This window comes from Danio rerio, chromosome 20 (assembly GCF_049306965.1).
Source record: "Danio rerio strain Tuebingen ecotype United States chromosome 20, GRCz12tu, whole genome shotgun sequence".
Lineage (NCBI taxonomy): Eukaryota > Metazoa > Chordata > Actinopteri > Cypriniformes > Danionidae > Danio > Danio rerio.
In genome coordinates, this window is record NC_133195.1 from 7651817 (window position 1) to 7676318 (window position 24502).

The window sequence follows — 24502 nt, forward strand, 5'->3', positions numbered from 1 at the left end:
TATTTTCATGTCAATAGTCATTTTAATGTAATAGCAAATATGTCGTCTCAAGGCATCTCTGGCGCAGCTTCCAATCATCGTCAATGTAATGTAAAGTACAGTTTAAGTCCATTGTCTTACTTGACCCGAGATCAGATGTGGTTGCAAAGAGGCTGCAGAAGTATAAAACAGAGTGGGGTCACATGACTACACACGCGGTAAGCGTGGTAACCTATCACTTAAAGAAGCCTCAAGAACACTAAAACTGCATTTCCTTGATTAAAAATACAGTAAAACTGTAATATTATTACAACATCAGTACAATTTGAAACAGTTTTTATTTTTTTGTATTTTAATATATTTTAAAATGCATCCTACTGATGGCAAACCCCAATTTTTAGCATCATTACCCCAAGTCTTCAGTGTCAAAATCCTTTAAAAATCATCCTGTCGGCGCCAATAGCCTAGTGGTTAGCATGTCGACACATAGCATCGTAGATGCTCAAGTTGACGCGAGTTCGATTCCCTGCTCGAGGTCTTTTGCCGATCCTTTCCCTATCTCGGCTCCCCACACTTTCCTGCCTGTAAATCTGTACTGTCCCATACCATACCAGAATCCTCTTCTATATATTTTTATGAACATAATTTTCTGCTTTTTGTAGAATTTGGCTGTTTTTTTTATTTTTTTACATTATTTGGCATAGTCGGCACAAATGACATGATTTGCATACTATCTGTGCATTATGGAATATTGTAACTTCATAATGATTATGTACCTCCAGGTTATAGAGCACTCTGAAGGTGGACATGCCCGGGGCAGAGGAGCGAAACAGAGACTCCAGGATAGATGCTGCGCTCTGCTGGTGCTGCTGTTTGCTGGACAGAGACGGTGACTTCGAGGCCTGAGAACCCGATCCCAGTGTAAACAGAGTTTTCTGATGAGATGTTTGGACGCAGACAGACAGACACACACACACACACACACACACACACACAACTATTACAATTCACAGCATATGAGAAATTTTGCTATCTAAACTTGAGCTGACACTTTATCCAAGTTAAGGAGAGGTGTTGATGTACCTGGTGACTCCAGACGCTGGACTCTTTTGGCACAAAGTTATCGAGGGCGTCCTGCACCTCTGGGTCAGTCGGGATGAGCAGCAACAACTTCCTCACACGAAGAGTTATTCTGGACAAGAACAAGATGGACACGCAGTTGTTTAAAGCAGGGGTGGATGATAAAGCATCCAGCATTATTGAAATATTTTGGTACATTGGTCAAGTGTTTGTACTTCAGACTATTTTTTATTACATTTCAAATCATAAAATTATTGATTTTATTACATTTTTATTACATTTTATTACATTTATTACATTTCTAAAACATGATGTTCCTTGTTATTTTGAACTATGATTAAATGATTTCCCACACAGAGATGCAAATCCAGCGTCCAGGTCGTGAATGAGTGGATTCTTTCCATTAAATAATTCACTTCACAAATCACACTAAACCCTTCATTTGTATACCGTACTCTGATCATGAGTGAACAACTCACTGATTCAAATGATCCAGCCATAATGAGTCTCCAGTTAACCAATCACTGATTTAAATTATCTTAAAAGAGTGAGTCTTCAGTAAACGATTCACTGATTCAAATGGTCCAGTCAGAAAGAGATACCAGTTAATGATTCACTAATTTGTATTTTGCATTCAGAACAAGTCTGAAGCTAACAACTCAATGACTCAAATGATCCATTTAGATCCATATCCATCTTCAATAAACAACTCACACATTCAAATTATTTAGTCATAATGAGTCTCTAGTTAACAATTGACTGAATCAAATAATCAGGTCAGTGACACTGCTTTCCATTCAGAAGGTCTCATCCCTATGCCACAATTCCTTTAAAGGGTTCACTGTCTTTTGTGCACTAGTTTGACACACAAAACATCAAAATGATCCACTCAGTAAGTATCCAAAAAACATCCTACTGATTCAAATGATCCATTCAGAGTGAGTCTCCAATAAACAGCTTACTGATTCAAATGATCCATTCAGAGTGAGCATTCAGTGAACAATGTGCTGATTCAAATAATTAATTGAGAGTGAGCATTCAGTGAACAACTCGCTGATTCAAATGATCAATTCAGAGTGAGTATCCAATGAACAACTTACTGATTCAAATGATCCACTCATAGTGAGCCTCCTTTAAACAGCTCACTGATTTAAATGATCCACTCAGTGAGTATCCAATAAACAGCTTACTGATTCAAACGATCTATTCAGAGTGAGTCTCCAATAAACAACTCACTGATTCAAATGATCCATTCAGAGCGAGTATGCAGTTAAATAAGTAATAGCTCAACTTTGAGTGTGTTGAGGGTTGTTTACCTGGGTTCCTCCAAGTTGGCAAGCTGATACAGCATCTCGAAGACGTTACACACCAGCGCCATTACCACACCAGGAAGAGATTTCTCCTGCAAATCACAAAACAATCAGAGGTCCTTTTTTGCTCAATAGAGTCTGTTTGATTTAGTATGGAGTCAGCTGAGCGAGTGTACCTGTTCGAGAGCATATGCGGAGTTGAAGACGCCGCTGCTGCTGGAGCTGGCAGAGGCTGAGCTGTCTGCTGAACTGCCCGACGGCGTGCCTGTTCCTGAGCTCTTCACCGTCAGACTCTGCTCATCAGAGAAACCCAGCTGATTTAGCAGCTTCTGGTCACGGTTCATCGTCAGCTGTAAAACACATTCAACAAGACCACACTTAGCATAGGAACATTATACATGCAATTGAGGTGATCTACATTATGTTTGACATAAGAACAGATTTCATCTTTATTTCTATAGCTTTTATAATTTACATTGTGTCAAAGCAGCTTAACATGAACGTTCTAGTAAACTTAAACTGCTTCAGTGCAGTTTTCACAGTTAAATCATATTTAATTATTACTAATTAAAATTTAAATAATGGCAACGCAGTAGGGTAGTAAGTAGTGCTGTCGCCTCACAGCAAGAAAGTCGCTGGTTCGAATCTCGGCTCGGCTCAGTTGGTGTTTCTGTGTGGAGTTTGCATGTTCTCCCAGTGTTTGCATGGGTTTCCTTCGTGTGCTCCGGTTTCCCCCACAAGTCCAAAGCATAGACTGTAAAATATATGGACGTAGTATCTGTGACGTCACCCATAGGTTTCTAAAGAGCGCAAAAGAAGCCACAAGTAGGCGCGGCCAACCGTCGCCATTTTGTTCGCGCGTCATCACACCCACGGCGGGATACCAAACAAGGGCAAAGAGGCGGAGAGTGAGCGGAGCTACAGACACCTGCTGACAGTTTGCTTGGACCTGGTTCAGACACACTTTACTTTGGGAAAACGCTTAATACTTTATCACCTGTGACTCGTTTGTATTCTGACCACTTGTGCTTGGTTGTATACTATATCAATAAAGTGTTTAGACTTTTAAAAACACTGCTGTAATACATTGAGCCACTAAACATTGTTCTTATGACGTTTTTCAACAGGAGGAACACGCCAATTACATCCAAACACTTCAGACATAGTCTGTGTTAGTTAATGTAAGACTATTGATGAAATCCAGCATAACACTGTATGACAACACTTCAGATGACTGTTCTAGAGCCTACAGCTAATCAATCCGTCAGATTCTGGAGTGCATTACAGCTCTAAATATAAATAAAAACGATAAATGATCTTAAATAAAACGAATACATGTATAGAGATGGTATATAAGTATATAACTTTACTCACATGGGAAACGGAGGCCACGTGAATGGTTTGTGAGCACAATAACGTGCACTCAGCATGACATTCCATCAAATAAGTGTAGGAAACAAGTCCAAAAGGCAGTTGACTGTGTAAAGCCACATAAAACAACACAGAAATACGATAAATACGCCGAGTTCAGTGGCTAAAATGCAGGATTCAGCTGAGGTGACGTGACGGCGACCAACGAGACCTAGCTGTCACTCAAGTGGCCACGCCCTTAATTATGCAAACTTAATATAACTTAATATAAAGGAAACGGATGAGTCATAAAAAATTCACCCCCCTCACAGTTGTCATGAAGGGTAATATTAGCTGTATTAACCAAAATCTTTTTTGTACCAGGCTGTAAACACCTTTTTTTCTGCTGTAAAGTTGGCCATTCTAACAGTGGGCTCAATTAAAATGTGCTCTGTTTTGGTGCCAGGAGCGGCCAGGACTAGCGGAATTTCGGATGAATTGCAGTTTTAGTTACTTCCGTATTGGCTTCCTGAGAGAGAGCGGGAGGTTGCCGCTTGGTTCAAAGACATGTGCTATAGGTGAACTGGGTAAGCTCATTCGTCTGTAGTGTATGTATGTGAATGAGTGTGTATGGATGTATCCCAGAGATGGGTTGCAGCTGGAAGGGCATCCGCTGTGTAAAACATATGCTGAATAAGTTGGTGGTTCATTCCTTTGTGGCGACCCCAGATTAATAAAGGGACTAAGCCGACAAGAAAATGAATGAATGAATGACATATGAAATATACAAGTCTACTCCATATTTCCAAGATACCCTAGAAGTGGTTAAAAGCATAATACAGGTGTGAACAAGTCAAAAATATTTTGTCATAAAAAAACAGCAACAACAACGAAAAAACTAAACACAGATCTTAATAGCAGGTGTAAACAAGGACAATGAAAACAGCAGCCTCAAACTCTCACAGTGCTGTGCTCACCACTCACACATGACTGTGTCGGATCACAGTTAGTGTTTGACTCACCATGCTGTCATTGGCGAATATCTGCACATTGTCCACCGGACAGCTGAGCTGATCTGCAATCTTCCACCTGATGCTGCCTATAGTCTCATTACTGTGGGCCTGAGACACACACACAAACACACACATTTAGATACATCATTCAAATGAGGCAAAGCAAAGCAAACCATACTGGCATGTATTTTCATGCTACTAGTAACAATTTTTTAGATTTCTTTTAAAGTATTTATTTATGTATTATTCATTTGTGTTTTAATGTCATATCAGCAGCATTGGATATATTTATGGCAAAATGTAGTAAATGTTAGTAAATATATGGAATATATAGTAAATACCAGTAAATATTCAATAATTTTATGACAACAATAATAATCATAACTGTTTCTTAGTTCCTCATTGTACAAAAAATACAAATAACAACAACACTGATAAAAAGTTAATTTGATCAATGATTAATAACAGCAACAAGAAGACACCAGAAGACATCTTTAAATATTTCCCTTAAAATATTTGCTGAATAAAAACATTTTCTATTATCCAAAATTAAATTAGTTAATCTGCCAGTGCTCTTTGGGCAAGGGATTCAAAAAGTTAAACAATGAAGTCCAAGGCACTTGGAAAGTAAGTGAAAAAATAAAAAAAGCCTTTATTGACATGGCTATTCTACAAAACAGCACCTTCGCGTTTAATTGAGTCATGTGACCGTACTCTTCAAACGCACTCCAGACACACCTGAATGAATGCAAGTGTTGCCGAAGTGCGATAGTGCTGTTTTTCATTCATTCATTCATTCATTCATTCATTCATTCATTCATTCATTCATTCATTTTCGGCTTAGTCTCTTTATTAATCTAGGGTCGCCACAGCGAAATGAACCGCCAACTCATCCAGCATGTTTTTCACAGTGGATGCCCTTCCAGCTACAACCCAACTCTGGGAAACATCCATACACACTCATTCACACACACACTCGTACACTATGGACAATTTAGCTTACCCAATTGACCTGTACCACATGTCTTTGGACTGTGGGGGAAACTGGAGCACATGGAGGAAAACCCATGCGAATGTAGGGAGAACATGCAAACTCCACACAGAAACGGCAACTGACCCAGCCGAGGCTTGAACCAGCGACCTTCTTGCTGTGAAGTGACAGCACTACCTACAGCGCCACTGCGTCGGCAAAAGCCGTGTTAATAAAGGCTTTTTAATTCTTTCACTAAAGGGCGTCACACGTCGCATACGCCGTGACAGGACGCGCACATGACAGTTGAAAGTATTGCACACTAGATGCGCACATTCGCATGCTATTTAAAATGAAACTACTCAGATGGCCCTATGTAGCGCGGCAGAAATATGTGTCCTAAGTCGTGGCTGGCCACCGCACACAGCCGCCAACTTGCAGCGCTGATGTGTGTATCCTGATAGAAACCTACGTTTAGAATTCTGAAATGCATGTCGCTGCATGAAGCTACGCAGCGTCACTGAGCGGCGCTTCTGGTGTGTGACCCCTTTTACATTTTGAGTGCCTTGGACTTATGATTTCATTCTTTAATATCATTTAAAAATATACATTTTATAAAAATATGTTTTGTGGTCAAAATATTCTTATAGAGGTCACAAATAGGTTCTTCTTCCCCTTTTATGCATGTGTAAGCCTTGAGTGGCCAATTACGTTACCATAATTATGTACCAACAATTAGTACGACCTGATTCTTTCCATCTTTTATTCATTAGCTACTACTGCTTATTCTTGAGATACTAGGGTTTATTTATTAGTTACAAGACCTTTTTAAAACACATTAGTACTTAAAGGTGCAGGGGTGATTGTCTTCAGAAGCAAGACAATCACAACAACAATTCTGTTATTGTGCTGGTTGAAAGTCTTTTCACAGTCCAATAGTAATGATTAAAGTAAATGATCTAAATGTGTTTATATGTATTTTTATATTCTGGGTAAGGCATAAAATAAAAAAATGTACATCCAATTAAATATTGTTGGGCCGACATCTCTCATAATTCCGATAAATAGCTCAAACGGTCTGTCAACAAATGCAGATTTGGGCTTTTGCGCATTTCTTTGTGCATCAAATCCTGAATCAATATTGGAGTTACTTTTGCACGCTGGATGAAGGACGACACCATGACTGCAGTATTCCTGTTAGACAGGTAATGTTCTGTTTAAAACTATATTAGTCACACAGAGCTGATGCAGATGTTGCTACAAATGGGTTAACATTATATGCACAGATGTGTTGTTCATCCAATGAAACCTCCTGGTGAAAGATTGATGTTTTCAGTTTCATAAGGTCCTTTTACAGCATCGATAAAGTAGATTTATATTTAGTTTAACAACAAAACATCAGTAAATACCGCTATTCAACCCAGCTGAAAAAGCGAGGCAGTTGCTTTTATGTTCACATTAGGTCATTTCTGAACAATGACAGCCTGTGACGCGCTCCTGAAATTGTTTACCATGCTGCTCTGAATATTTGCTCTGAAATAGCATATAAGTGTGTCTTGGTATTAAGTGAAATTCTTGCACGCCGCTGGGCTAACCACTACATACACATCTAAACTGGCGAATGACATAAACTAGCGAGTTGTCTGCTGTCGTGTTGCAATGGGCGCAATTTCAGGAGGAGTGGCTTTAAAGCAGGGTCCCTACCCTGCCGTCCAAAGCTAATATGCTAACCAATTAGCATTTTGACAGATCACCTACTGAACCTTTAACTGTCACATACTAACCTCACCGAGTTGGTACAAAAAATGACAAGGAACTGTGTACAAGACAAAGTGAAAAAGATTCCAAAAGTGAACTGTATCATATCGCACCGTACCATGCAGTGTTAATTTTGACAGTAAATTTGGATTTAGTTTTAGCCGTAAGTTTATTGCACACTGAATCTGAAAAGTTTGTCCATAATTTCCGCATGTTAATAAATACATTTTTTAATCTGGTTTGAAGTTTTTTCGCATCCAAAAAAGCGTTTTGAGATGTATTTTGACAGTTCAAAGCCACCATACAAGTAAAAGGCAAAATACAGTTAGTATAGTTATAGTACTGGGTCTCTAAGCAGTGTTGAATGCACAAAAACATGTAGCCTATTCCTCTTCATTTTTCTATTTTGAAGAAGACAGAGAGGAGAACATCTTCTTGAAAAGACCCAGAAATGGTTTGTGTTTTTTTCTGAAGGGATTTATCAATACGCATCGGACGAATTTTCAAAAATGAATACGAACATTTTGTGATCATTTTTTAGTCTTTGGAATCATTTTAGTTGACTTAATTTCATAAGATTAATTCTTTCGTAAATTTCATAAGATCATTTTGTCAACAAAATTAACATTGCTACCACGCAGTGGAATAAGCATCTTTTAAGAGCTAGAATCTAAAGATTTTAGTATCTAATAAACAAGTATCTAATGAAGTATGTAATGAATAGAATCTGTACCTAATAAACATATACTAGCATTTAATAATTGAATACTAGCAACTAATAGGCATGGTACGATAACCGTTTAAAAGGTATACAGCGGTTTGGAAAAGTCAAGATTTCATAACCATCAAAATTTTCTGCCATACCGTTCCTAAGAATGAGCATGACTTTTATTTACATTTTTTGTTTTGTTTTTCGGGACAGCAGTATCTCCAGCAGAAAAGATCTCCAAAGATGCCATTTTAAATTGTTAAGATATCTCTGTTTTTGAAACAAATGAAGACAGCAGAAGTCAATAATTTATCAGAATTATTTAGCATGACTTGTTTACTGTTACAAAATACTTTAAATGTTTCCCAAATTAAAATATATTGTGTCAAAGGGGAAAAGAGTTTTGTTTTTTACCCAGACATTTTTAAAGAACATATTTTAGAGCAGTAATCTCAATACTGTGATACCGTGAAACCATGAAATTTATATTCAAGGTTAGCATAACGTCAAAATCTTATGCCGGCCCATGCCTAACAAAAATGAACAATTGATTAAAGAATAAGGACCAGCAGCTTGTGAATATATACCAGTACTTAAATAGAAAAGAAATCTTATCAGAAAAGCACTTTTAGCATAAAAGTGCTATTAGCATGAACATAAATACTAGTATGAATAAATCTTAAAATGGCTTGCCATGATCAGTTGTGTCCACAGAATGACTTATCACCCAACATACCTTTGTATTTATAAACATCACATTAGACCAAATATCCACCTGCCATCTATTAGTGTTCTTCTGCTCTCCAAATAGGGTGACTGTTGGTTCTTTATTTATTAAAGTCTGCTTACCGTCTGTCATTTGTGTGTGCATTTGTTTTGTGAGAGAAAATTCAAGAAATGCATCTATTTGTGTGTGTGACTTTACCTCCAGGGTGAATGTGTCTTTGGTAGATTCGTAAGTGATGTGAAGTGTAACAGGATGGCCGTGGAAAGACGCTCCATGAGGTAGAATAGTTCGAGGAACCGAATACAGGTCCTGAAACAGACACAGTGGTTCTTTAGAAGTCAAGTTTTCCACTGAAGATATTTATTAAGATATGTTATTCACCAACATTTATTTAAAGATACAGTACAAAAGTATCAAATGTTTAATATTTCAGTGTCAGGCTTTTTTTTTTTATCATTTCATTACAATTCTGCAACTCACATAAGAAGCAGTAACATTTAAACAAATCATATTTTCTACAAAATTCATCAAACTTTGAAAATAGAAAGTTCATACTTTGTATTAGGTAGCCTTAACTAATATGTGCTTTCATTTAAATTAATCATTTGTTACAATGTACTTATTGAGTAAATACATGTTTTTACACGGTATTTGTGTTTGATCTAATACCTGCATGTAATCACATTGTAATACATTTCTGTAATTGCATAAGTAAATGTAATTGCTGTAATTCTTTATAATTAAACAGTATTTCTATTCCTTTCACCTTAACCTACCCTTAAAACTCCCCATACCCTCAAACATATCCCACCTTAAGCCTGGTTTATACTCAATGTGTCCGATAGTTCGCTTGAGTGTGCGTGGCGAATGTGAAATCAACGCAGTGTTTGCAGAGGTTCGCTATGGGTGCACAAATGACATGATTTCGACTGGCGGAGTGCACAAGATTTTTTGAGACTCGACAGTTTGCGCCGTGCTGCATTTTATTTGAGCTAAATAATGAATTGCTTTGAAGAGATTTTGTCTGAAACAGGCATGATTGTACAGACATCTTTTTGATCAGTCCCTGCGTGATCATAGGGATAATCAGATGACCAATAGTTCTTGGCTTGAAACTGCAACAGCCGTGGAAACGTTTTTGTAAAAGTTTAAAAAAAACTTGAGGGATAAGTTGTTAAAGCCAAAACAGATTATTTAATTACAGAAATGTTTTTCCCCATTCATTTTGAATTTAGATTAATTTAATAGTAACAAAACTATAATAAAGGAACAAATGATTTATTTGATAACTAAAAAATAATATTTGAACCTGTCAGTTTACAACATACTGATGGGCTGTTTTTCTAGGCTTTATTGGTGATTATGGTTTATTCTTTCTATAATAAAAATATATATATTTGTAGAGCAACCCATGTTCTATTGTCATTAATATTTTAATAAACTATACAAGGTAGAACTGTCAAAGATATGAACAAAAGCAAGTGATGCATCACAGTTTGAATTTAAAAAAAATCTTGAATGGTATTAAAAACCTAAAGAATCATTCAAGTAATTAAAAAATAAAAACAATTAGTTTAAAAATCTTGAACGATATTAATGATATGACGTAGTTCCAAATACTTCCTACTTCTATGGTTATCCGTATGATTTTATGGTGGGCTTCTTTTGACCGCCCCCTGTCATTTTAAAGAACCTCACCCGTTTCCTTAGGTGTGTGCGCAGTCAGCGGAGGTGTGAACGTATAAATCAGGCTTTATTAGCACCAAAAGTGTTCTGCATTACATTATGAACAGAAAGTACAGTAAATTGTATTTATATTTTGATGCAAGTACATAGCAGTAAAGGTCCTTAAAATGAAGTGAGACTGAAAGACTGCAAAGAATTGTCCAATTATTTTAAATTTAGGCAATTAAAGAGTTTAGATGGAAAAACCTTTAAATAGCGTTTGATATTTCCTTCTAAAATTAGAATTTTTCTCCAACTTCTGTGTGTAGGCTCAGTATTTTTTACTTTTATAGTGACAAACAAGTTCTTTCATTGCCTTTAAAGTGAAACAACAGAAACAGAAACATAGGAGACTGAGAAAAATGCTCATTTTAGGACATTTCAGACGTAATTTAGAGGTTTTTCATGTGAACTCTTCAAAAAGAAAATGGGTCACACTTTATTTTGATGGTCTGTTTGTTGAATTTAAGTTTTATTGCATCTGCATGCCAACTAATTCTCATTAGACTATAAGTAGACTGTTAGGTTGGGGTTAGGGTTATGGTTAGTGCAAGTTGACATGTACTTGCAAAATTTCTTATAGTCAGTTTAATGTCTGTTTAGCAGCAGTATCAACAGATATTAAGCAGACAGTCTACTAACAGTCAAATGGACCATCAAAATAAAGTGTTACCAAGAAAAACCAAACCATCTTGCAAGCTTAATAACAAGCTAAGGTAAATGTGAAATTAAATGACATGCTGTGTTAGAGCTCCAGCATTTCTTAAACTGCAATTCCAAATCCATTTTCCATAAATAAGCATTATAGTGAATGAGGTAATGAATGCCAGCAATGAGCTTCTGAGCTTCGTTTTAAATAATTTACTCAATTTCACAGATTAGACAAAAGCATGACAGTCTAAAAGCATTTTCAGCCCCAAATGTCTGTCAATAACCACCCAATCGGTGAATACTAGACTGAACTGCAGTCAAAATGTCTGAATGCATGCAGGAATGAACACAGTATCAGATCACTTCCGCTCTGTCCTGGGACGATTATGCCTGAATGCGCTAAATGACATGACTCAATGGCAGATTTCAGTGCTGTAGTGAACAGCTGGAGCAATGGCGAAATGATCAGACATCATCAATCTACAGCTGCGAGTCTGACAACTGCATAACGCATTACCAAAATTAATCAGCAAAGTCTGTCGTCCATTGATACTACAGCAATCTTTTATAGTTTGCTGCTTTCTTTGCTGAGACAGACTGTCGATTGATGAATAATAAAGCAGGACTTGTAGGAGGTTCAGCGCTTGAGCAAATTTGGGGTTGTTTTTTTGAGTGTGTAAAGTTAGAGTGTGGATGAATGAGTAGATCAGCTCTTACCTCTATTGTGATGACGTAGCGCTCTGCTAATAACAGGAGCCTCTCTATGATCACCAGTTTACTGGACCTGAGGAAACAGACAGCTTTGAATTTCAAAGGGGTATATTTTCATGCCAATCCAATTATATGAAATTATATTAAAATTAGTTAGGTCTAGCATGTTGTATAAGACTATGTTGGATTAAAACATTGACTAAATAGTAGGGGAACAAAACAAAACAAAACAAAGCACATGAATTTCCTTGTTAACACATGTCAAATGCTCCTGATTATTCTACTGCTGGTTACTATCAGGCCAACATTGTAAAGGAAATATTGTTTAAATATTCTTTCGTTTATTTAATGTCCTTTTAATTTATATTGTGTAAAACAAATTGGTTCGTTTGTATTGCTGGTTTGCCTTTTTAGTTTTCATGGTGTTCAATAAAAAAAACACACATTTTAAAAATGCAAACCCAAGACAAGACAACAAAGCAAACCAAAACAAAACAACTAATAAAATAAACACAAAATACAAAACTTTAATAAACAAAACAAAATGTTTTATATGTTAAATTCAACAAAACAACACACACAAAAAAACAAAGTTAAAGAAATTAAAAACAAATAAAAACAAAACAATCAAACTGTAGCTGACTGTAATCAGTCAGCTTGTATTTGGTTTATGTTTGTTGTTTTACACAATTTATTTTTTAAATGTGTATCAGTGTGTTTATTTTATGAATTTCCTTGTTAACACATGTTAATTGCTCCTGATTATTCTACTGCTGGTTATCAGGGCAACACTGTAAAGAGAATATTGTTTGTATATTCTTTCATTTATTGATGCTCTTTTGATTTATGTTGTGTGAAACTGATTGGTTTGTTTGTTTGTTTGCCTTTTTAGTTTTCATGGTGTTCAATTAATAAACACGCATGGACATCAGTATTTGAAAATCAGAAACACACTTTAAAAATGTAAACCCAAAACAAGACAAAAAAGCAAATCAAAACAACATAACTAATAAAATATACACAAAATACTAATCTTTAATAAACAAAACATAATGTTGTATGTGTCAAGTTCAACCACACAAAACAAAAAACAAAGTATAAGAAAACTAAACAAATGAAAGCAAAACATAAATAGATAAATAAAAACAAACTAATCAATAAAAAAAATATCTAAAAGTGTTTTTATAATTTTATACAGCAAGAATAAATACTCCTTTAACTGATTCACTCAAACTGATTTAACTTTATAATTACTACAACTGTACATGGATAAATCCTTACCACTTTGCTGCTATTCTGCTTTACATTTTCTTAAAAACAACAAGAAAACTAAGTACATCATCCTAACCTGGATGGAGACTGCACTGACGTTGCGACTGTTGGCATAGCAGTGGCTGTCAACATCTTGGTGGCCCGGGTTACAGCGTGTGTGAGGGTCGGCCCACCCAGCGCAGAGCTAGCAGCCTGTGTGCAACACATAGACGAGTTTCACCATCACAAGAAAAGAATGAAAGAGGAAAAAAATAAAACTACCCCAAATGACCGATAATTTCCTCCCCTTGAATGGAGAGGAGCCAATGGTAGTTCAGATACAGTTGCGCATTTTTAGGTTTCAGCATCATAGAAAAACATTGGAAGATTTTAAAATTCTCCGTTATTATGATACAAAAATGTGAAATGTTGCACCTGTGGTTCTTTTAAAGTCTACTCCATGCATCCTGAAAAGATGAGCGATGGAATTTATTTTATTCCAATTTGCACGCCCAAACAAGACAATTTAAAATCCTGAAGATCAACACAATCCGAGGTAAAATGAAGCTTTTAACTCTGCTAAAGTCACCTAAGGATATGTAAACACAATCATTATGTATTATCAAAGCCTCTACCCTGTAGCGTTGTCATAACACTGGAATGTCTAACTTCAATATGAAAATACGATATGATACCTTGAAAAATTTGAAACTCAATACTGCCATTTTCCATTTTTAACAACACTACAACAAGGCTATCATAGTTAACAAAAACTAACAAAAAAACAAAAATAGAACTGAAAAAACATTTAACTGAAATAAAACTATAAAGTATATTTGAAAACAAAAAGTCAAAACAAAATAAAAACTTATATAAAAATCCAAAACTATAATAACCCTGCACTACAACATAGGGTGAGAGAGATACTACTAACACTAGCTAGCTTTTTTTTTTTTAAATCTGTGCAATGGTCGAAATGTTTCATCTGTGAACAAAGTGAAAGAAGAGTAAATGATGACAGAATTGTCTTTTTTGGGAGAACTGTCCCTTTAATAACCGATTGAAATATTCAGCCTCATCAAGATCCCCAACAGGGAAAAGATACAGTATATAACTGATAATTACATTATTTAATATATACCCTGTACTGTCACTTCTGTTCAATTTAAAGCATCTTTGCTGAATAAAAGTATGCATGTCTTTAAAAACTGGATCACTACTATAAACAATGTAATACTTTCAACTGATCCCCATTATCTGTGATCAATATCAGTAAATTCTGTTTCTAGAACTCAATGATCGGCCACAAAAACCCGGATCAAAGGGTAAATAACAGTGTGATTTCACACGACAACACTCACCTCTAATCTCTTATAGCAGTCGGCAATGAACTTCTTATGTAGAGACACTGAATCCTGCAAAAACACAGAAAAAGAGAAATGATTGAGAAACTGTCACAGAAATGAGGAAAAATTAGCGCCAACCAAATTAGCCAAATTATTGCCAACCTTCTTCATTTTGGGGTTGAGGTTTATGTAGCTGTAGGTAATGATGAGCTGTATGGCTTCATTAGCAATGTCTTCATCCGGAGACTCCATCGCGATTCTCCAAATAAAGTCCATCCCGGCCAGATCCAAACGCTCCACGCACTGAGAGAAAAACAAACAACAAATCAATTTCCACCAGTTTTACTTAGGGCTGTGAGATAAAGCAATTATTTGAAAGTAATCTTCCCTCAGTAATTCAATGTACTGATATGCTTTGAAGTGGAACTAAATGGTGCTGCTTGTTTGTGGAACACTGACTGTTTATCTGTTAGCGCGAATACTTTCCAACAGCAAATTTCTCTGTGATTTATATTAAAGGCAGATAAAACAGCGCTGATGGTTAAAAAGCCACTAATAAACAAAAGCAACACTGTGCCAGGATTCATGAAGCACCCAGTCAGACAGATATTAATGAATTTACTATATATTCACTATAGTATCAGCATCTGCACCATAGTTTTGTGGTTGGATTGTATTATTTTATTAATGCAGATATATACACTGCATCCGGAAAGTATTAATAGAGTTTTACATTTTCCACATTTGTTTACATTTACATTTAGTCATTTAGCAGATGCTTTTATCCAAAGCGACTTACAAATAAGGACAAAAGAGCAATTTACGCAACTATAAGAGCAACAATGAATAAGTGCTATAGGCAAGTTTCAGGTCTGTAAAGTCTAAGAAGGAAAGTATTAGTAAATTTTTTTTTTTTTTTTTTTTGGGTACAGTTAGTGTGATATCCAGAGAGGCAATTGCAGATTAGGAAGTGAAGTGGAGACTAAATAGTTGAGTTTTTAGTCGTTTCTTGAAAATAGCGAGTGACTCTGCTGTTCTGATGCAGTTAGGGAGTTCATTCCACCAACTGGGCAGATTGAGTGTGAGCGTTCGCGAAAGTGATTTCTTCCCTCTTTGGGATGGAACCACGAGGCGACGTTCATTCACAGAACGCAAGTTTCTGGAGGGCACATAGATCTGCAGAAGTGACAGCAGATAAGAAGGAGCAAGGCCAGAAGTCGCTTTGTAGGCAAACATCAGAGCTTTGAATTTGATGCGAGCAGCAACTGGCAGCCAGTGCAAACGGACTAGCAGCGGAGTGACATGTGCTCGTTTAGGTTCATTGAAGACCACTCGTGCTGCTGCGTTCTGGAGCAGCTGAAGAGGCTTGATAGAGTTAGCTGGAAGCCCCGCTAGTAGAGAGTTGCAGTAATCCAGTTTGGAGAGAATTTAATCCATTTTGGAATAAGGCTGTTGAAGGTACAGCCTTATTCCAAAATGGATTAAATTCATTTATTTCCTCAGAATTCTACACACAATACCCCATAATGACAATGTGAATAAAGATTCTTTGAAATTGTTGCAAACTTATTAAAAATAAAAAACCTGAAAAATTACATGTACATAAGTATTGATAGTCTTTGCTGTGAAGCTCTAAATTGAGCTCTGGTACATTCTGTTTACACTGATCATTCTTGAGATGTTTTAGCAGCTTAATTGGAGTTTATCCTTGGTGCATTCAGTTGATTGGACATGATTTGAAAAGGCCTACACCTGTCGATATAAAATCCCAGGGTTGACAGTGCATGTCAAAGCACAAAACAAGCATTAAGACAAAGAAATTATCTGTAGACCTCCGAGACAGGATTGTCTCGAGGCACAAGGCTGGGGAAGGTTAAAGAAAAACTACAGCTGCTCTGAAAGCTCCAATGATGACAGTAGCCTCCATCATCCATAAGAGAAAGATGTTTGAAAGCACCAGGACTCTTCCTAGAGCTGGCCGGGGAACTGGAAGACTAGTCAGGATAGAGGGAAAGATGAATGCAGCAATGTACAGAGATATCCTGAATGAAAACCTGCTTCAGAGTGCGCTTGACCTCAGAGTGGGACGATGGTTCATATTCCAGCAGGACAATGACCCAAAGCACACCGCCAAAATATCAATGGAGTGGCTTCACAACAACTCGGTGAATAAGTGGATTCAGACATGCCCTGAATGCTTTTGCGCTTTATATCGGTAAAATAGAGGCCATGGCTGTGTTGTGAATGTTTTTATTAGTATTGCGGCAAATAGACGAATGCCGTTATCTGTATGTTACCAAAACCAAGAGATTAAGTAAAAGCAAAACAACCGTGATATGTGTTTCTCTTTGCATTTTGGCGCATTGGCTTTCGCGGCCTACACCAAGCAGCTGTACACAGAACAGCAGCTTGATGATGTAAGAGTATGGGGGTTCAAAAAAAAAAAAAAGAGAAGGTGGCAATTGAGGACATTCAAACTTGGGTTCAGACCAGGCAACTGAACCAAGTGTGAAAGCACTCCTAATGTCTGGATTCACCACTAACTTAAAACAACATTACAGTAATGGTTAACTCCTGACATGGAATTTAAAAGATTTTGACTGCTCTCTTTTCACAATATTGTATCTTATTGTTTGCAGCACAGCAAGGATTAATAGGGCTAAAATGTGACTTATTGAAGTAAAATAGCCCAAGCTTTAAAATAATTTTTCCAAATGGAAGATGTTGGTTAACTCTATGTTTTGTTTCTTTTAAATACTCTAAAGTATAATCACTGTTTGTATTTCATTCTATTTAAATATCTGTCCTGCATCCTTGCTTTGTTATGATACCATTTTAAATAAATAAAAAGACAATAACAAAAGAAATAAAGATTTTCTCCAAAAGAAAAACATAATAGGAAGAAACTGTGAAAAATATCTTAGCTCTGCTATACAGCACTTGGGAAATATTTTTTAAAAGACTAAACATTTCACAGGAGGGCTAATAACGCTGTCCTCAAATAAGTGTAATTACAGCAATTGTTGTGATTAAGCTACAGCATTAGTGTTGAAAAAACGTGCTATTCAACTGTCTGCTTTAAAATCTTTTTACTCTGAAGCAAAAATTCACAAATAAACTTCAAAGAAATAGAGATTTGACATTTAATAAGTCTTTACTGCCTGATATCAAAAACATTAGTGTGTTAGTGTGCTAATATTCTGTTATTTGGTCATATAGCTCATTCAAGATTTTCAAGATCAAGCAGGACTCTCGTACCAGTTGTGTTCCCTGCCGTTTGAGACGGTGGTCACTGAGGTTCACGTTCTCGAAGAAGGTCTTGAAGAGGTTAAACCCTGTAAAACATTGATGAGAATCACGCTCTTATTGTAATACTTCATGCAGCTCCAGCTCATAGTTCTAATGAGGTCATAAGGGTAAATTTAGCACAGTGGTTTCCTGCAGATGCACATGTCCCTCATGGTGATTCACTTAATGTACTTAATGTGGAAATACTGTGGCTGGAAGAGGAAGCAATGAGTGAAGTCTCTAGTTAAATTCTTACCATTCATGGTGATCTCGTAAGGTTCCAGCTTGAGGATCTTCTCTTTGAAAAGCTGCTGCTGAACGTCACTTTCTAGATCATGCTGTCCCTTTGTGAACCATTCGAAACACATCTACAGCACAGAGATGAACAGCAACAAATTCTGACACTTAGTTGGTCACAATGGCATTTTGTTTTCTAATTCAATGGAATAGTTTGCCCAAAAATGTGAATTCTGCCATGATTAACCCATCTTTTACTTTTTCCAAATATGTTTCTACTCTGGATGTCAATGAACGTTTTTTTTCAACATTTTTCAGAAAATCCTGCTTTGTGTTCAACAGATGAAATATATTTTTGAATGTTTAGAACCACCTGAGTGTGAGTAAATGGTGAGAATAAATACATTTTTGGATGAACTATCCCTTAATGGCATTATACGGGCATAAATAAATATAAAAACAGCATTTCAACACAAAGCATTAGGGATTCTTGCTGCTTTAAGAGCTGAGTTGTGTAAAATAATACGAAGCAAAATTAAACAAAACCAATCAATCCTAACGAACAAATAGTCCAAGAACAAAACAAGACAAAACAGAAAATTAGCTCAAAATGGTGAATAAATCTAAACTGAAACCAACAAAAAACATTCTACAACTAAATTAAAACTTTAAAAAATAAACCAAACAAAACCATATGCAATAAATCCTAAACAAAAAACTATCTGAGCATCTTAAAAACTGAATAAATAAATAAATAAATAAATAAAACCATATGTAATAAATCTTAATCAAACAAAAAACCTCCCTAAGAATCTAAAAAAAAAAAATAGAAAATACTAGCTATACAAATCCATACATAATAAATCTTAAACAAACAAAAACCTCTCTTAGCATCTTAAAAAAACAAATAGAAAATACTAACTAAACAAAACCATATGTAATAAATCCTAATCAAACAAAACACCTCCCTAAGCATCTTAACAAAAAAAAAAAAGAATTTTATGAAATAAACTAAAACAAAGGAAACCAGTGAACAAAAAGAAAAGAAAGAGAAGAACACATGCTCACACACAAAATAATAAAAAAAACAAAAATAAAAAAATAATAATAAAAATCACACTGCATCGTCCACACACCTCTCGATCCAGCTCACAAACATCCATGCCGGATACCAGGCATTCCCAGATCTCTTTGGCTCTGTTCCAGACCAGGTACAGACTGGCCTCTTGCAGGAAGAACGCAAGGAACTTCAAGTGACCCTCCAAATACTGGCAAAATAATTAAAGGAAAAAACCTGTTTGTTATTCTCACAGAATGATTAGCATCACATGAGTCACTTTAGTAGGCTTTCAGTATATTTTTATCCTATACTCAATTTTTATCTCAAATAACAACATGATTCATCTGTTAACCAGGAGAAATTACAAGACTTTGTTTACATAATCTTGATTGAATAGAAACTAGAAGACATTTCGAAAAATAAAATAAAGCATTTAATAGGCTATTAATAGAGGAAATATAGTGTGTTTATGTTTAGGATCTATATCTTTTTCTATTAATATTTATATTATGAATATTATTTTTATCTGATATGCATCTTTTTGCAAGATTCATAATACCTTTTTAAGGTGCAACACTTAAAAATTGTTCATAAAAATATCTTCAAAAAAAAGATTTTAGTCTTTTTGTATTTTCATTTAGCAATATTCAATCTTAAACAAAAAAAACACCTCAAATAAGTGTTTGGAACTCTTTTTTAAACTATAAATTTTAATTTAAATTTTAATTAATTAATTAAATTTTAAAACACTTGATTAAAAGTAATTTTCTCAAAAATTTTTCTCCTTTACTGGAGCACAAATATTCACTTCAGCATCACTTGCATAGACTAAACTTCAGTTTTATCCATATCTGTATTTTAAAGGTTTTTACTAAGGGTTATTTATTCATACATAAATAACTTCATTATACATTTTTTAAATATCATACAAATAGTATATATATATATATATATATATATATATATATATATATATATATATATATATATATATATATATATTATTTATATTATATAAAAATATTATATAAAAATAACGATTTAATCACACTTGTTTTGCGATTATTGTTTATTAAAATTTTTGTTTAACTTGTAAAACAGATTTCTTCATATAAACAACATACCCAAAATAAACCATCAAGATCCTGTTATTTTCAATAATTATAAATAATAATAAATAATATTCAATAATTTATTATTAATTTAGCTTTTTAACACTTTAGTAATCATTACTGTCAAAATAAATTTTCGATTGTACAAATGATAACTAATGATCATCAAGTGTACCTCCTGATAGGAATACCGTCCATCAACCAGTGTGGACCCGGAAAGACCATTGGATCCAGCGACAGACACGGCCAATCGATGACAGGACACCAGGGAGCCTGTGATCAGCTTCACAATCTCAAAATTCTTCTTTAGGTCCTGAATTATACTCTGACAGAGGAAACAACACAATGTACAATCAATCGTCACTTACAGCATGAAAAATGAGCTTTGTAGTGTACTATGGAACAGGCAGGATGGTTATTTTCGAAGACTGTGTGGCTTTACCTTGTCCTGTTTCTGGTAGGTTTGTTTGATAAAAGACCGTGTGATTTCGTGAAGCTGCCGTAAAGCTGGCACAACCCACACTGTCTGAGGGTTAGTCTGCTGAGAAGACTACAATACAAACACAAACACACACATATATAAATACAACAACACATAGAGCATTCATGGAATAATGGAATCTGCATTTGGGTCAATGATGTGTAAAGCCCTAAGTACATTTGGGTTTTTTACGTGTACAAATACAAATACAAATTGTGTTATCAAAGCAGTTTGTACTGTGCTTGATGCTTATAATTGTTTGCCCATTGTATGCACAAGCACTTATTTTTACCGGAAGGTGTCAACACTAAGTCAGCCCAACAAAGAAAAGTACAAACAACTCGAAAAAACGATGAAAAGTACTTCAAATGAAAACTAAAAACTGAACCAAACCAAAATAAAAGGCATCCAAAACAACAACAAAAACGAAATCAATTAAACGATAAAATGGACCATCAAAAATAAAGGAACAAAAAAAGCAATGAGTTAGCAGTCATTATCCAGCATACAAAAACTAAAATGACAAAAATGAATGTGCCAAAGCACAGTAATGAAGCTTCGAGAATAAATCTATAGTAAGTTCTGAAAGCAAAAAATACCTATTTAATGTTTTTGTTGCTTATATTTAAAACATGCAAGCAATATCACACAATATCAGCACACAATTGAATCATACTTTTAGTTTAACAAACAAGGAGTAAATTAGTGATTTAAATTTTAGACAAATTATTATCGTTGTTCTGTTTGGCCAACAACAATTCAAAACAAAGTCAAACCAGAACATTGTGTGCCTGCGGCGTTTTGTTCATCAACCAGTCCAACGATCCATTTATAAAAAAAACACAATCTAAGCAGGGGCGAACCATATATGGTTAATGACGGATCAATCTTCTTGTATTTTTTCTTATTTAATGACAACTAACTCCTTAGCAGCATTATCACCACCTACTGTATTTCACAAATATGCCGATCGAGATCGCCCATGCATTAGACTGTGAACAGTTCAGGGTTTCACATTTCAGTCATTATTTTATTAATATGTCGAATCAATAATTTTAACATCTGTGCAGTTTGAATCATACTTTAAGGTGCAACACTTAATATACATTTATCATATTATTATTATAGGGTGACATATGACATCTCTCTCAGAGAGTAGGAAATTCCGATGTGGCGACCCCGGATTAATAAAGGGTCTAAGCCGAAAAGAAAATGAATGAATGAATGAACAATGGGTTAACCTCAGAATTTATTTAGCCTATAAGTAGGCTTTTTTTCCGTTTGGTGTGTTCACGGGCAGGTTTTTGGTCTAGACTGGACCAGAAGCGAGCCAAGGAGAGGCGACAACACAGCTGGGTTTTGTAGTTGCTTTAACTAGTAGTTTGGTGTTTTTACTTTTTTCAAAAATTAATTAATAATTAAGACCTTAACATCACACATCATTGACCCATCTACCAACCACCGTGTTAGCGTCTGATTTCAAACAATTTCAAATCATCCGATAAAAGATTCAAAATGTTATTAGCTGATACACAAACCCTTAGAAGTGCCCTTTTGTCAAATCACACATTTCTTTACCATTCTTCCCTGTGAATCAAGCTCCAATCAGCAGTTTTTGCAAAATCAAAATTTGATGTGATCTGTTGATGTGAGATTCAGACTTCAAGTTATGATTGGTCAGTGTTAAACTCAAGGGGTGGGTCTTCTCTTACTTTAGCCAATGAGCTCGGTTTCTTCTTGCCCCAGGTGCCAGTTAGAAAAGAGACCTGTGTCTCGCTGGGAGACTTTGAATCCTCCTGTATTTGCATCTAAAGACATAAACTTCAGTATTCAGTGTGTGTGCCACTAAGAGTTTCTGTAGCAGACGCTGCACCCAAATCACACCAGAGGCTGAAGCGCAGAGATGGAGCAAAGTGAGTGACTGTGTGCACGTGTATGTGTGTGTTGGGTGTGAGATGAGGCAAGCTGAAACTAGAGTGCCAAAATTATACATCTAGCGCTAGAGACAGAACAACACCTTTATGCTCCCAGATCAGCTCTCTTAAAATAGCCAACAGCACAGATTCTGCCTGAAAGAGAAGCCAGGAAGCTCAAAAATGTGTCACTGTGATTTTGTTTTGATAGTATATATTTTTTATTTTGTGTTCATAGTTTGTTACTTTCTGAGTTGGGAATTTTTAGAAAGAAGCACAAAGCATATGGAGTAGGGATGCTCATTTTGGTTAATTTTGGCAACCAACAACCACAGTTCATTAACCGAATATTAGCCACTAACTACTTAGATTAATATTAAACTTTAACAAAAAATACAGTTGAAGTCAGAATTATTAGCCCCACTAAATATTTGGCGCCAGATAACTAGGAAGTAATGATTTAGATCGATTTTACTCATTGAATAAAAACGCTTCTTTTATGCGATAATCCGGTTTTGCGCATAGTTATTTGAAATTTTTTGGTTGGAAACAGCTATTGACAAGGCTCATATGTTGACTTTTTTTGTTGTTTGTATATGTATTGCATTAATTTGCATACATATTTTAAAAGCTAAAAAAATTAAAAGTTTTGGTGGAGTTACCATTATGCAAAAATCAAGAAAATCTTTGGATTTGTTTGATTCGTCAAATATGTACGCTACTTAAAAAAACGGATATTATATAAGAACTATTAATAACTGTAAATTTCCAAATGGATAAAGGTTGCTTTCTTGGTTGTTCAGTAAATCATCACAAGTATATCCTATTTGTTGTGTTTATGAGAGGTGCCGGAGCGCGCTCTGTCTGATGGAGAGAAAATCCTGACTTGTGGCCGGCTTGTTTCCAAAGCAGAGCACGTTTCAGAAAGTTTTGTTTTGCGGCTTTGTGCAAATAAACATAAATGTTTATGACGCGAATCCAGGGGTCCGTTCTTCGTACCTAGCTTAAATGATCTAAGATGACTTGGTAGATCCGGGATCTTTTAATCTTGATAACTGACCTCTCTCTAATTTGGTTCTTCAAACAAGTTTGCAAATCAGATTAGAATGTCTGGATGAACCGATCTGAGATTGCTGCGTGTTTTGTGAAGGACAGATCTATCAATCCTCGAAATCATGATCAGCAATGCCATGATTGGCTGACGGCACAGGAGCGTAACGACATCATCTGATTAATATTCAATTATCCATGTGAGCAAAATTACATCAAATTAGCAGTAAACCGTTTGTTAAATATGACACGCAATAACCTTCCACATTTGTTGTGAGCTGCAGGCTTTACACTTGTGTCAAGAGTATTCATCATGTATTTCAATGCATATCAGTGTATTTAGTTCTACATTTAGAAAAGATTTTCTTTATTATAGTAGCCGGTTTATTAATCACTTTATGGAATAACTGGATGTTTACAAAAGCATTTTGATTTTGTGAAAGGCGTCTGCTGAAGCATAATCACTGGCATATTAACTGCCAAAACATGTTTTCGACTGCATTAATGTATTATTTATTGTTTTAAAAGTCACATATTCTGCATTTCTATTATCATACACAATTTGTACTAAAGCGATCTAAAAAGTTCATATCAATAAGTTTTTTCTTTGCACCACCAGGTGGCAATCTTTGTACTTTTACTTCGGGGGTGCAGATTGCATAAGTTTTATTAATATATAAAACTTGATTTATTTTATTAATAACTATAACTTTATATATATATATATATATATATATATATATATATATATATATATATATATATATATATATATAGTTAA

The 24502-nt window shown here is 35.3% G+C and overlaps 1 protein-coding gene across 6 annotated transcripts in view; it reads right to left on the minus strand.

The window, feature by feature from the left end:
* usp24 (ubiquitin specific peptidase 24) overlaps positions 1-24502 on the minus strand; it is a 746345-nt gene that overhangs the window by 657660 nt on the left and 64183 nt on the right. For 4 of the 6 annotated variants that reach the window (XR_012396339.1, XR_012396338.1, XM_073934053.1 and 1 more), the window contains exons 16-30: positions 20720-20827; positions 20453-20602; positions 19242-19373; positions 18125-18236; positions 17839-17915; positions 14743-14883; positions 14596-14649; positions 13332-13447; positions 11990-12056; positions 9095-9205; positions 4742-4840; positions 2546-2719; positions 2376-2461; positions 1063-1171; positions 756-914 (exon numbers count right to left, since the gene is read on the minus strand). Coding sequence is in view for 4 of the 6 variants with exons in the window: in XM_073934053.1 (XP_073790154.1) it covers positions 756-914; positions 1063-1171; positions 2376-2461; positions 2546-2719; positions 4742-4840; positions 9095-9205; positions 11990-12056; positions 13332-13447; positions 14596-14649; positions 14743-14883; positions 17839-17915; positions 18125-18236; positions 19242-19373; positions 20453-20602; positions 20720-20827 (1695 nt within the window). In the remaining 2 variants the exon portion in view is untranslated. Of the gene's footprint in view, positions 1-755; positions 915-1062; positions 1172-2375; positions 2462-2545; positions 2720-4741; positions 4841-9094; positions 9206-11989; positions 12057-13331; positions 13448-14595; positions 14650-14742; positions 14884-17838; positions 17916-18124; positions 18237-19241; positions 19374-20452; positions 20603-20719; positions 20828-22470; positions 22567-24502 lie in introns of all 6 variants that reach the window. The other 2 variants (XM_009294572.5, XM_005170151.6) reach the window with 1 other exon arrangement.